This window comes from Panthera leo, chromosome A1 (genome assembly GCF_018350215.1).
Source record: "Panthera leo isolate Ple1 chromosome A1, P.leo_Ple1_pat1.1, whole genome shotgun sequence".
Classification (NCBI taxonomy): Eukaryota; Metazoa; Chordata; class Mammalia; order Carnivora; family Felidae; genus Panthera; species Panthera leo.
This window is the reverse complement of record NC_056679.1, coordinates 139086215-139100766: the sequence shown is the minus strand read 5'-3', so window position 1 is coordinate 139100766 and position 14552 is coordinate 139086215. Positions and strand designations below refer to the sequence as shown.

General features: G+C 36.3%; 1 protein-coding gene across 9 annotated transcripts in view; it reads left to right on the top strand.

Moving 5' to 3' along the window:
• FAM169A (family with sequence similarity 169 member A) overlaps positions 1–14552 on the top strand; it is a 93705-nt gene that overhangs the window by 67513 nt on the left and 11640 nt on the right. For all 9 annotated transcript variants that reach the window (XM_042941073.1, XM_042941088.1, XM_042941063.1 and 6 more), the window contains 4 exons: positions 8277–8405; positions 8912–9024; positions 12160–12199; positions 12985–13135. In XM_042941073.1, the coding sequence (XP_042797007.1) occupies positions 8277–8405; positions 8912–9024; positions 12160–12199; positions 12985–13135 (433 nt within the window). The remainder of the gene's footprint in view (positions 1–8276; positions 8406–8911; positions 9025–12159; positions 12200–12984; positions 13136–14552) is intronic.

The window sequence follows — 14552 nt, the reverse complement described above, 5'->3', positions numbered from 1 at the left end:
AAAATATATAAAGAACTGATACAACTCAACACGGAAAAAACAAATGATCCAATTTACAGTGGGCAGAAGACATGAACAGACATTTCTCCAAAGAAGATGTCCAGATGGACAACAGACGCAGAAAAAGATGCTCAACATCAGTCATCATTAGGGAAATGCAAATCAAAACCACAATGAGGTACCACCTCATACCTGTCAGAGTGGCTAAAATCCAGAAACAACCAATTTTGGCAAGGATGTGAAGAAAGGGGAACTCTCTTGCACTGTTGGTGGGAATGCAAACTGATGCAAACTGTGGAAACAGAATGGAGTTATTCAAAAAATTAAAAATAGAACTACCTTATGATCTAGTAATCACACTACTGGGTATTTACCCAGAGGCTATTAAAACACTAATTGGAAGCAATATATGCACCCCTGTGTTTATTGCAGCATTATTTACAATAGCAAAATTATGGATAAGCAGCCCAAGTGAATCTATACATTCAACTGGCGTACGCCTGAAACTGATTTAACACTGTATGTTCACTACCCTGGAATTAGAATTTTTAAAAATGTCAAAACAAAACAAAACCTTTACATGTTAGCTTATGGAGAATTGACTGTTTTCTTCTATCCAACATATTATAATTGTGTAATATGTACAACTGTAGGATTTTGTTCAAACCAGTTAGCATGTATATTCTCCATACAGTTCTTAGAACTAATATAGGAAAAAAATGTATATGTTTAGGAATTTTATCTTTTTTGTTGCTATTATAGATGTTGTGTTTTCTTACATTATTTCTTCTCACTAGTCGTTATAAATATGAAAGATACTGATTTGTATTAATTTTGTACCCATCCACATCAGTAAATTCGTAATAACTCTAGAGTTAATTATCTTGAGTTTTCTAGAATCTGCCTCTTTGTTAGGGCCCAGGCTGAAAGCCTTGCCTGATCGCTGCCCAACAAAAATGTATCTTTCCTCCTCTAAGTCTTGTGATGCTTTACATGTAGTGTTCTTATACTTCTTAAGTACCTTCTAAGTACCTTATCTTCTATTTCTTCTAAGTTTTTATTTTAACAACAGTTTAGGTGCTGAGTTCATTGTGCATAAAGTCCACGGATAGGTCTTTTGTAACACCACTTGGTCTAGTTCTTTGCATGGAATGAATGTGCTGAATAAATGGCTGTGAAAAGATTCTGTGAGGCAAAGAAGGTTAAAATAGTTGGGAGACATTTAGCATTGGGGAATATCTGTGGGGAATTGTAGGGTCCATATTATAAAGCTTATGCTTTAAAAGAATGTTATTGCAAGGCTGAATGAATTAATTAGTGCTGTCAGTAATGAATGAATTAGAATGTCAGTAAGAGGAAGAAGTCTTCAAAACTTGTTAAGGAATAGCTAATGCTGCTTAGTTGGTAGATGTTCTTTCTTGTGGGCACATACCTTCTGTATTATTTAGCTGAATGACATTAGTGTGAGAGTTCTCTTTCTGACTCTGGCCAGACAAATCTGAACTGGGACCTTCAAGTCTAGTCACCCTTTGTAAAGTACTCCTTTTGGACCTCATACTGTGTAAGGCATTCTCTACTGTTTTAGTCATTTAAATTCAGACAGATGATCAGTGTGGCCTCTTGTGCTTGTTTTCTCTGGCCTCTTCTTTCTCATAGGTATAGAAGAAACTGAAACCAGAAAATGTGAGAAACATTTTCAAATATACAGGAAAAAAAAATGAGACAATAGTATCCTAGTGTCAGTGTATCCTTATCCAGATTAACAGTTGGTAAGGTTTTGCCTTGTTGTTTTTATTAACTTGTAGGGAGAAGTAAATAAAATCTTGTAGATACAGTTGATGGTCTCTTTGGACTCCTCCGTAATCCCATTCCCCTTTCTCCTTTTCTCCCCAGTGATAATAGTGTTCCTGAAGTTGGTGTATATCCTTTCTGTTCTAAGTTTCATACTTAGATCTGTGACCATAAACACCATAAGGCATCATTTAGTTTGCCATTTTATTTTATTTATTTAAAAAATATATGCAGCTGAGATTTTTTTTTTTTTTAAATGTGTTATTTATTTTTGAGAGAGAGAGAGCGCGCGTGAGAGCGATCAAGATGGGAGGAGCAGGAGAGAGAGAGAGAGAGAGAGAGAGAGAGAGAGAGAGGGAGAGGAAGACTCAGAATCCTAAGCAGCCTCCAGGCTCTGAGCTGTCAGCACAGAGCCTGACACGGGCTGAAACTCAAAACCCGTGAGATCATGACCTGAGCTCAAGTCAGACCCTTAACCGAATGAGCCACCCAGGTGCCCCTATTTATTTTTTTATTTTTGAGAGAGAGCGCGCTCAAGGGAGTGAGGGGTAGAGAGGGAGGGAAGGAGAGGGAATCCCACAAGGGGCAGAGAAGGGGGAGAGAGAGAGAGAAGCAGGGCTCATCCGAAGCAAGGCTTGAACTCACAAACTGTGGGATCATGACCTGAGCTGAATTTCAATGCATAACCAACTGAGCCACCTAGGAGCCCCTTGCTTTTTTATTTAAAAAAAATTTTAAGTTTTTTGGGGCTAAAATATATATAACATAATATTTGTCATTTGAACAATTTGTGTATATACAATTCAGTGGCATTAGTCACATTCACTCTCTCAATTTGCCTATTCTAGTTACTGCATAGAAGTGGAATCATACGGTATATGTTCTATGTCTGTGTTATTTCCCTTAGCATAGTGTTTAAGGGCCATCCTCGTAGCATATATCAAAATTTCATTCCTTTTATATGGCGGAGTATATTTTTATTGTGTGAATATGTCACATTTCATTTATTCATCCATTCGTCTTTTGATGACACTTGGATTGTTTTACCTTTTGGCTGCTATGAATAATGCTCTCCATACACATTGGTGTACAGATAGATATGTGTTTGAGTCCCTGCTTTTTATTCTTTGGGTATGTAGCTGAGAGTGGAATTGTTGGGTTATATGGTAATTCTGTGTTTAACTTTTTGAGGATTTGCCAAATTGTTTCCCACAGAGGCTGTATCATTTTGTTTAATCGGTGTTTTTTTTTTTTTTTTTTTTGAGTTTATTCTTGAGAGAGAGAGAGAGACAGAGTACAAGCGGGCGAGGGGCAGAGAGAGAGGGAGACACAGAATCTGAAGCAGGCTCCAGGCTCCGAGCTGTCAGCACAGAGCCCAACGTGGGGCTCAAACTGACGAACTGTGATACAATGACCTGAACCGAAATCGGACGCTTAACTGACTGAGCCACCCAGGTGCTCCAGTATGTTTTTAAAACTTCATATAAATGACATCATTTTGCACCTATACTCACTTGCTTTTTTACTGATCTTTTTTATACATTTATCAATGTTGATCCATATAGCTGTAGTTTGTTGTAGTTGCTGCATAGTATTTTACTGTATACATACTATTTTATTCATGTATCCCTTAGTGATGGGCACTTAGGTTGTACCTCCCACCCCTGTTTAAAAACAGTCCTGTAGTGAATATTATAAATGACTTCTTGTGCATATGTGTAAGTCTTTAGGGTGCATATCCAGAAGTAGAGTTGGAGCATAAAACACATCTTTCCAACTTTACTAACTATTGCAAAATTGTTCTCACACCAGCAGAGTGTGGGAGTTTCCATTTTCCTTATTCTTTGGATGCTTGTTATTATCTGATGGGTGTGAAAATGGTGTCTTACTGTTTCATCTTGCATTTCCTTGGCAGCTAGTGAGGTTTACCTTCTTTGGTTAAGTGATCTTTCAGTTTGCATTATGTGTGAATAACCTTTTCATAGCCTCTACCAATTTCTCTCTGGGATCATTTTATCTTTCTAATTCGATTTTAGGATTTATTTAAAATATGCTTAGAATACTAACCCTTTGTTTTATTCTGAAGATCTCCTAATCTTTGTCTTTATGTTATGTTTTTAATATAAAACTATGATGTCCAGTAAAGCAGTCACTAATATAAATTAAATATAGTTTCAATTTAGTTAAAGTTAAATGGGATTATACATTCAGTTCCTCAGTAGCCTCATGGGACTAGTAGTGGCTACTGTATTCACGGTGATGACATAAGACGTTTCCATTATTACTTTTTTAAAACATTTTTAATGTTTATTTTTATTTATTTTTGAGAGAGACAGAGTACAAGTCGGGGAGGGGCAGAGAGAGAGGGAGACACAGAATCCAAAGCAGGCTCCAGGCTTTGAGCTGTCAGTACAGAGCTCGATGCAGGGCTCGAGCTCACAAACCACGAGATCATGACCTGAGCCCAAGTCAGACACTCAACCAGCTGAGCCACCCAGGTGCCCCCAAGGCGTTTCCATTATTGTAGAAAGTTCTGTTGCATTGTTGCTGATGAAAGTTTTAAACTTTATCATAATATTTCATTATGGATTGTGACTTTTTTTAAATCTTTCATGAGAAATTGTTTAGCACTGTAATGTCCCAGAGGTATTCTCTTATGTTTTCTTTTGTATTTGTTTTTCTTTTGTATTTTTTAAAAGTTTTATTTAATCTCTGCACCCAGCGTAGGACTCAAACTGGTGATCCCAAGATCAAGAGTCACATGCTCTTCTGACTGAGCCAGCAGGGGCCCTCCTGTTAGGTCTTCTTTTAAACATTTTGCTTTTCTTAATAGGTCTAAGAATCCATCTAGAATTTAATGATATGAATGGTGTTGATGTGAGGTCAAGATCTGACTTTTATTTTCTTCTGTATGGATTTTTGTTCTAGCATTACTATTTTGATAGTTTATCTGTTCCCCCCTGAGATGTAATACCTTCTCTATCATTTGCCAAGTTTTTAAAGTATGTGTGGTTGTTTCCTGGTGGATGTTTCCCCCTAGTATTTTAATTTTTTCCCCCTCCTTTTCTTCCATATCCTTTCTTAACCCTTTGTTCTTTCATTTTGAATTTGGGATCGAGTTGTTGAAAAGTTTTCCTAAAAAATAAACTTGTTGGGAATTTGTTTTAAATTGCATAGAATTTACTGAATAATTGGTGGTTTTACACTGTTGAGTTTAATAATCCTTTTGTTTTAATTTTATGCCCTCTAGTAACATTTAGTAATTTTCTCTTTAAGTGATGTGCATCTTATTTTGGGGGGGGTTTATTTTTATTTTTAAATTTTATTTAAATCCTAGTTAACATATGGTATAACAATGGTTTCAGGAGTAGAATTTAGTGATTCATCCGTTACATATAATACCCAGGGGTCATCCCAACGAGTGCCTTCCTTAATGCCCATCCCCCATTTGGCCCATTCCCCCCTCCCAGCACCCCTCCACCAGTCCTCAGTTCTCTGTATTTGAGAGTCTCTTATCATTTGTCTCTCCCTCTGTTTTTATCTTATTTTTGCTTCCCTTCCCCATGTTCATCTGTTTTGTCTCTTAAATTCCACATATGAGTGATACCATGTGATATTTATCTTTATCTGACTTATTTTGCTTAGCATAATAAACTCTGGTTCCATCTACGTTGTTGTAAATGGCAAGATTTCATTCTTTTCATTGCTGAGTAGTATTCCATTTTGTGTGTGTGTGTGTGTGTGTGTGTGTGTGTGTGTGTGTACACCTTCTTTATCCATTCATCAGTCAGTGGGCATTTGGGCTCTTTCCATCATTTGGCTATTGTTGATAGTGCTGCTGTAAACATTGGGGTGCATTTGAAAGGTGTATGTGCTCCTTTGAGTCAGCATTTCTGTATCCTTGGCTAAATACCTAGTAGTGCACTTGGTGGGTCATAGGGTAGTTTTATTTTTAATTTTTTGAAGAACCCCCATGCTGTTTTCCAGAGTGGCTGCCCCACTTTGCATTCCCACCAGCAGTGCAAAAGGATTCCCCTTCTGCCACATCCTCGCCAACATCTCTTGTTTCCTGAGTTGTTAATATTAAGCCATTTAACAGGTGTGACATGGTAGCTCATTGTGGTTTTGATAGGTATTTTCTCTGATGATGTTGAGCATTTTTTCCTGTGTCTCTTAGTCATCTGGATGTCTTCTTTGGAGAAGTGTCTGTTGATGTCTTTTGCCCATTTCTTCACTGGATTATTTGTTTTTTTTGGGTGTGGAGTTTGATAAGTTCGTTACAGATTTTGGATACTAGCCTTGTATCTGATAAGCCATTTGCAGATATCTTCTCCCATTCCATAGGCTGCCTTTTATTTCTGTTGATTGTTTCCTTGGCTGTGCAGAAGCTTTTTATCTTGATGAGGTCCCAATAGTTCATTTTTGCTTTTGTTTCCCTTACTTCTGGAGACATGTCTAGTAAGAAGTTTCTGTGGACGAATGAAAGAGGAGAGATCACAACCAACACTGCAGAAATAAATACAATAATAAGAGAATATTATAAGCAATTATATGCCAACAATTCGGGCAGTCTGGAAGAAACGAACAAATTCCTAGAAACTTACAAACTACCAAAACTGAAACAGGAGGAAGTAGAAAATTTTAACAGACCCATAAGCAGTAAAGAATTGGAATCATTAATCAAAACTCTCCCAACAAGCCAGAGTCTAGAGCTGGATGGCTTCCCAAGGGAGTTCTACCAAACATTCAAAGAAGAGTTAATACCTATTGTTTTGAAGCTGTTCCAAAAAATAGAAATGGAAAGGAAAACTTCCAAACTCATTCTATGAGGCCAGCATTCTCTTAATTCCAAAACCAAAGACCCCACTAAAAAGGAGAATTACAGACCAATTTCCCTGATGAAAATGCATGCAAAAATTCTCAACAAGATACTAGCAAATCAAATTCAACAATACATTAAAAGAATGACTCACCACAATCCAGTGGAATTTATTCTTGGGCTGCAGGGCTGGTTCAATATCTGCACATCAACCAATGTGATATATCACATTAATGAAAAAATCTGATAAGTACCAGATGATCCTCTCCATAGATTCAGAAAAAGCATTTGACAAATTATAGCATCCTTTTTTGATAAAAGCCATCAAACTAGGGACAGAAGGAACATACCTCGAAATCATAAAGGCCATAGACAAAAGACCCACAGCTAATATCCTCAATAGGGAAAAACTGAGAACTTTCCCTCTAAGGCCAGGAACATGACAGGGATGTCCACTCTCACCATTGTTTTTCAGCATAGTGTTGGAAATCCTAGCCTTAGCAATCAGGCAACAAAAAGAAATAAAAGGCATCCAGATCAGCAAGGAAGAAGTCAAAACTTTCACTCTTCTAGATGACATGATACTCTATATGGAGAACATGAAAGACCCCATCAAAAGACTGCTAGAACTGATACGTGAATTCAGCAAAGTTGCAGGATATAAAATCAATGTACAGAAATTAGTTGCATTTCTATACACCAATAATGAAAGCATCAGAAAGAGAAATCAAGGAATCCATCCCAGTTACAATTGCACGAAAAACCATGAGATACCTAGGAATGAACCTAACCAAAGAGGTACAAGATCTTTATGCTGAAAACTATAGAAAGCTCATGAAAGAAATAGAAGACCGAAAGAAATGGAAAAACATTCCATACTCATGGATTTGGAAGAACAAATATTGTTAAAGTGTCCATACTACCCAAAGCAATCTACACATTCAATGCACTTCCTATCAAAATAACGCCAGCATTCTTCACAGAGCTAGAACAAACCATTCTAAAACCAGAAAAGACCCAAACAGCCAAAGTAATGTTGAAAAACAAAACCAAAGCTGGAGGCATCATAATTCTGGACTTCAAGATGTATTACAAAGCTGCCGTATGGTACTGCTACAAAAACAGGCACACAGATCAATGGAACAGAATTGAGAACCCAGAAATGGACTCACAAACCTATGACCAACTAATCTTTGATGAAGCAGGAAAGAATATCCAATGGGAAAAAAGAGTTTCTTTAGCAAGAGTTTCTTTAGCAACTTTCCCAGTTGGGAAAACTGGACAGTGACATACAGAAGAATGAACTTGAACCACTCTCTCACAGCATACACAAAAATAAACTCAAAATGAATGAAAGACCTAAATGTAAGACAGGAAGCCATCAAAATACTATTGGAGAAAGCAGGCAAAAACCTCTTTGACCTTGGCTGTAGCAACTTCTTACTAGAAACGCATCTTTTTTTTTTTTTTTTTTTTTTTTAGAAACGTATCTTTTATCAGGATTTTTATTTTTTGATCATGTTAAAGTTTTCGTAAATGAGACTGCTGTGTGATTTTCTTGAGTTGCCTTAGCATTTTTAAGTGAGTGTAGCAGCTTTCTCTTCTTTCTGTTTTCCAAAACAATTGATATCAGGGATTTCTAGAAAATTCTAAATGTATTTTTCAGCTTGCAAGCAGTACTTTGAAAAGTATCCAGGAGATCATGAACTCCTCTGGGAAGTTGAAGGTGTTGGACACTGGTACCAGCGAATACCAGTCACCAGAGCATTACAGAGAGAAACGCTTAAAATTACTGGTAAGAATTACAGGTTTTCAGTTTGAACACGTGTCCAGCTTAAAAAAGTGCCTATTGATGGTTGTGTCTTACAGTCCAGAGTTATGGTATATTGTAATGCGACCTTTCTAGTAACAGACCCTCTTTTCTAAAGTTTGAATTTTTGTTATGTATTAACATTTGAGTTACTAATAATAAGGGAACCTAGAATAATAGCCCATAAGAATCTAACATTCTGGCAGGTATTGGTAGGTAAGAAGTAAACCCAGATATCAGCATAGAATAGGCATCAAGGGATCAAAGGGTAATTCCCGATCTCATAGTCACTAAATACAGGTAACTAATACTTTTTGTGAGTTCAAGGTTTCATTGTAAGTTACTGATGAAGGAGATGTTCCACACCTAGATTTTCAACACACTCTGTTCAGGATGCTCTTCAGGGCTTTTGTGAAAATCAGTACAAACAGTGCTACAGTTAAAACCAAATACTGATTAGGTTACAATTTTTAAATTTCTTCTATACACAGCAGTTTCTCAAAATGAAGCCAAAAGACCCATGTCTGGAGAATATGGTCTTGCATCTGTTCCAGAATATGAAGCAGAAACTGAAGACAATCAGTCTAGTGAGATGCAGCTAACTGTAGGTACACTGTATGTTTATTGTAGGAAATGATTTTTCTGTTTCTTTAAACTAGATGCAGCTCATATTTGATTTTGTAAATGTTACAGTTCATTCACCAAACTTACGTAATTTTTACTGTGCTCATTTTCTTGGTATTTCCTGTTAATTGGTTACTAAGGACTTAATTTTCCTTGAAGAATAATTTGGAATACACACACACTAATACAAAGTAAAATAAAAATTTGTAATTCCACTACCCTAGATACAGCAACTGTGAACACTTTTGCATTTGTATTTCATATATATTACATGTATTTGTGTACATTTTTGTTTTCTGTTGTGCTGCTTCTGTTTTTCTCCATTAACATGGTATTGCAAGTATTTCCCATGGCATTACTGTTTAAAACATGATTGTTCAGTAGAAGCATACTATTCTAGTATATGGAAATATTATTGTTTATTTCTTTAACGTATTATATACTTAAGTTTTTTACATACATAAGTGGCCCAGCAGTGAACACATTTATACATGTATCTTTTTGCCTATGTAATGCTTTCCTTACAGGGATAAATTTTTAGAAGTGATACTAGTTGTAGGTCAAAGGTTATGAAGTTACTTTGGGAAGTTTGAGGCATGGATGAATTTTTAGAAGTGATATTAGTTGTAGGTTAAAAGTTGTGAAGTTATTGTGGGAAGTTTGAGGCTATATATGCTACGTCTTTGTGGAATGTAGTGCACTTTGCAAATACTAGGTAACCTTTTTAGGAAAAGTGCTTTGGGGAATTATTTGTGCCCCGTATTCCTGCCTTAATTAGCATGAGTGTTGACTGAACATTTTTGAAACATTATACTTATTTTGAGATAGAGGGAGAGCATGTGCTCAAGTGGGGAGGGACAGAGAGAGGGAGAGAATCCCAAACACGTTTCGTGTGGTCAGCGTGGGGCTCAGTCTCACAAACCATGAGACCACGACCTGAGCCGAGATCAGGAGTTGGATGCTTAACTGACTAAGCCACCTAGGTGCCCTGAAACATTTTTAAAGATAACATAAATAATATAATTACATATAAGGAGTTTTAATTTTTTCTACATTTGGAACTTCAAACTTCATGATAAGCCTGGGTTCTATTATATTGTGGTCCAGATTTCTCAGATATACTCAGATTTATGTACTGTTTTTCAGACATAAAACCAGTCAGTGAATGTAGAAAAAGCTCTTCCTATGCAATGATTTACTTTAATAATAAGCCAAATACTTATAAATGTATGTATACATTTTATGTCTGTTTTTCAGACATAAAACCAGTCAGTGAATGTAGAAAAAAATCTCTTCCTATACAATGATTTACTTTAATAATAAGCCAAATACTTATAAATGGGTTGTGTAAATGAGAATATATATTAAACCATATCATAAGGTTGGCAGCATAAATGGGATTTTCTTTGGTTTTAGAAATTCTTACTCAGATTACATTAAGATTTTAATTAGTTCAAGGAAAATATTTCTCACATTAAACTATTTTTAATCTCTCTTTTTATCAGTAACCACATGGGAAAGTGGTCTTGTTTGTTTATTTGATCTACATTTTTTTAGCTTTATGGAGGTATAATTGACAAAAATTGTCCACATTTTGACAAGTTGTACACTTGATGTTTTGATATACACTCTGAAGTGATCAATACATGATTTATTCTTTAAGTGGTGATGGTATTTCTACTTGGTTTTTCCTATTTGGGGACATAAAACATTACATGTATTTCTCTTAGACTTTTTGTATCTTTTATTTATTGATCTTTATTTGTGTCTTTGTCTAGTTGAACTGCAGGTTTCTTGAAGACCGGATTTTTGTCTAGCCATCTGTCACAGTTTACCCTTGTTTATGTCCTATCAATAGGCCTTAAAGTCTCTGTGCCTACTTTGTTGTAGGGTTTCAGCAAGTGTGTGATAAAAAATGAACAGTAGTTGGTCTAATAAAGTAGATGCTGTGGCAAGTACCGGATGTACAAAGATATGGTTCTTACAAGCATGGGAGGAAGTAGATGGTCCGTTATTGGAAACTGTTAAATAAGGAAATAAACTACAGGATTACAATTGCCTTAATAGAGCATATAGCAAATGATTGAAGGTACATAGCAGAGTATGACTAATTCTGCCCAAGGAGTGGAATAGGTAAAGTAGCAACCAAGCTGACTTGGAAAGGGTAGGTGGGAGTTTTGTGCCAAAGGTTAGAGCTTTCCAAAGGTGAGCATGTAAAAAGGAGAGGTGTGAAAGAAAATGGCCTATTTGGTACGTAAGAGGCATTTGTTTTCGAAGAGGTTGAGAGTTTGTATTCTAGGCAGTGATAAACCATTAAATTTTTTTTGTTTGTTTTTAAAGTAAGAGAGTGGGCACATTTTGTGATTTGGAAGCTTTTCTTTCATTAGATTGGAGGGAGTTACAGAGCATGTGGTTAGAACGAGGGATACCAGAGATGAGGCTATTGGACTAGTTCTCATTCAAGATGATAAAGGCATGAACTAAAGCTTTGGTAATACAAAGGAGGGGACAGTTTTGAGAGATTCGTTAGAGTCAGAATTGACAAGCTTCGTGGTTCGCCGAATGAGGGTTAGGAAGTTATTACCCCCTCAGGTTTTTGGCTAGAATGGCTGACTGAATTGTTATTGCCATTAACCAAGATAGAGAATAATGTTGGGAAAAGATAAGAGTTCAGTTTGGGACAGGTTGGTTCTGAAGTTGGTTGGACATACGTATTTTATTGAAAGAGAGCTTTGGAAATCAGGAAAGAGTTGGGGAGATTAAATTGTGTATTTGTTTTCATCAGCAAATAGATGTTGAAGTAAAGGTGGTAGGTAGAATTACACAGGGAGAGCACATGGACAGAGAAGAGAAGGTAGTTGAGGACCGAACACTAGGAAACCCCTGTGTGTCGCATTGGAACATACTAGATGGCTTGGTAAGTGCTCAGCCTCATAACCTGAGGCTATAACGTAGCCTTTTAATTTCTTAAGTAGGTATCCTTAATTGATGAATAGTACAAAAAGTACTACTTGAAAAATGTTTCAAAAGGTTTTCTTTGACACGGAGTGAAGTAGATTCATAGGGAGAAAAACTGATCTAAAAGTTTTGCCTTTAATCTGTATCTCTGTTTTAGATGGACTCTCTAAAAGATGCCTTTGCAAGTACTTCTGAAGGTAAGAAATTCAGCTGATTTACCAGTATGTCAGACACAAGAATTTAGGGGGAGGGGATGTCCCTTAGAGTAAATGAAGACTTACCTAAGATCTAGAGGTGAGGGTTTTTTTTTTTTTGTTTTTTTTTTAATTGTCCAGTTAGCCAACATACTGTGTAGTCTTGGCTTCAGGAGTAGATTCCCATGATTCATCACTTACATACAATATCCAGTGATCATCCTAACAAGTGCCCTCCTCAATGCCTTTCACCCATTTTCCCCTCTCCTCCAATCCCCCCATTAACCCTTAGTTTGTTCTCTGTATTTAAGAGTCACTTATGGTTTGCCTCCCTTTCTGTTTGTACCTTATTTTTCCTTCTCTTCCCCTATGGTCATCTGTTAAACTTAGAGCTGTGTTCTAATGCCACCACTACCACTGGTCTTGCTGTGTGAACAAAGCAAGCTATCACACTACCCTTTTCCTCATTTCCTTACCAGTAAAATCGGGAGAGTGATACCTACCTTATTTATTTCCCAAGATTATTGGGAGAGAATATAAATGAAAATGCAAAATATATTGCACAGCCCAGAGCAATACAGAAATGTGAGGAATGAATAACGCAAAGTTATTTCATAATTTAGAAAAAGACATGGGCATTGTTTCTTAGCCTGATATGAGAGAAAGAAATGTGTAATTGGGGGGGAATATATGTAAGCTAGCATAGTTCTTAAATTTCTGTGTAGTGTAACAGGTAATCCTTTCAAGACATAATGAATTAACTGTAGTTTTGCTGGTTTTTTTCTCAGGTCATGATAAAACACCAGTTTCCACTCGTACTCGAAGTAGTCATCTAAAGCGGCCAAAGATTGGAAAGCGATTTCAGGATTCTGAATTTAGTAGTTCGCAAGGGGAAGATGAAAAGACTCCCCAGACTTCACCTACAGCTTCAATAAACAAGTACTGTTTATTTTACTCTCATTATTTGGTTATTCTTATTTTCATGTAATTAGTATTTAGTATTTAAGGTGGAGTCTATTATTACCTTGTTTGTGTACACATAACCTTGGTGTAAGAGTCTGTATTTGAATTCTTCTAAGGATTACTGATTACAGTTACCAGTGGTGTCACTTTGACATGTTACAGTGAGAAGTTGATAGTAAGAGAGTAAAATAAGCCACACATAACGTGTGAAAATCCCAGAGAATTTTCTAGTGATTATATTACCCCAAGTGAGTCATTATCACCAGCTCTGCCAGTAGCTGTAGTTTTTTGTTTGTTTTGTTTTGTTTTGTTTTTAAAGTAGGCTCCACAGCCAGTGTGGAGCCCAACATGGGGTTTGAACTCAAGATGATGAGATCAAGAGTAGGAAGCTTAACCAGCTGAGCCACCAGGTGCCCCAGTAGCTGTAGTTTTTAGTAATGCTGAGGTTTAGTTTTTTTAAAAACCTTAAGTTTTATTTTATAACTGATTTATTTTACTGGGTTATTGGATGTAACGCAAGTTAGCGATAACCATAAGTGGTTAAGTTCAGTCAACCCCTCTAGGAACTTAATAGCCAGCTGAATCAACAGAACCCTCAGGTTAAAACTTTATCCTTTATCTTCCTTGGAATCATAAAGAAAGCAAGATTTCAAGTTTTTAGTAAAACTAGATTTTTGTCTTACTAGTTCTACCTGCTGTTTCTGAGTTAACCATTCATAATTTTGCCTTTTCATCTGTGAAATTATTTTACTCGAGTAGAAAATTCTGTACCTCTGCTGATTTCATTATGTAAATAATTTTAAATTGGAATAGTTGAGTAATGATGTAAATGGTTTATTTTTGTGAAAAATTTATGTTCAAGGCATATATAACTAAATATTTGAGGCTAGTCATTTGTGAAAAGGTAAGAGGTTAGATAATTACAGTTTTCTTAGCAGTATTTAGATGTAATACTTTTTTTAGAAGGGAACATAGCCGTGCATTTTAAATTGAACATCCCAGAATTATTGTGGAATTTTGCTTTTCTTTTTTTTTTTTTTAATGTGCTAGTCAATTTTACTGATTTTGAAGATACTGCAGTTTTTATATACTTGAGTGATTGTTCAACATTTTGCAGCTGTTTGGCTTTGCAGCACAGCAGTTCATACACTATTCTGTACAGAATTACCAGCAAGACTGATGTATTAATAGAAGGCACCATCATGCTTATTACATTACCAGAGAACAAAAACACAGTAAAGACCATTTTCACTGTACACAGTTTAAAGAGAGGAGGAAGGGGACGAGTAATGTGTTGGGCAGCCAGCCATCCCTGTACTGAAAAGGGGTAGGTGGAAAAATCTTAGATATGGAGCTACTAAATCTGGTCTAGTGTTCAAGACGATGGCATTTA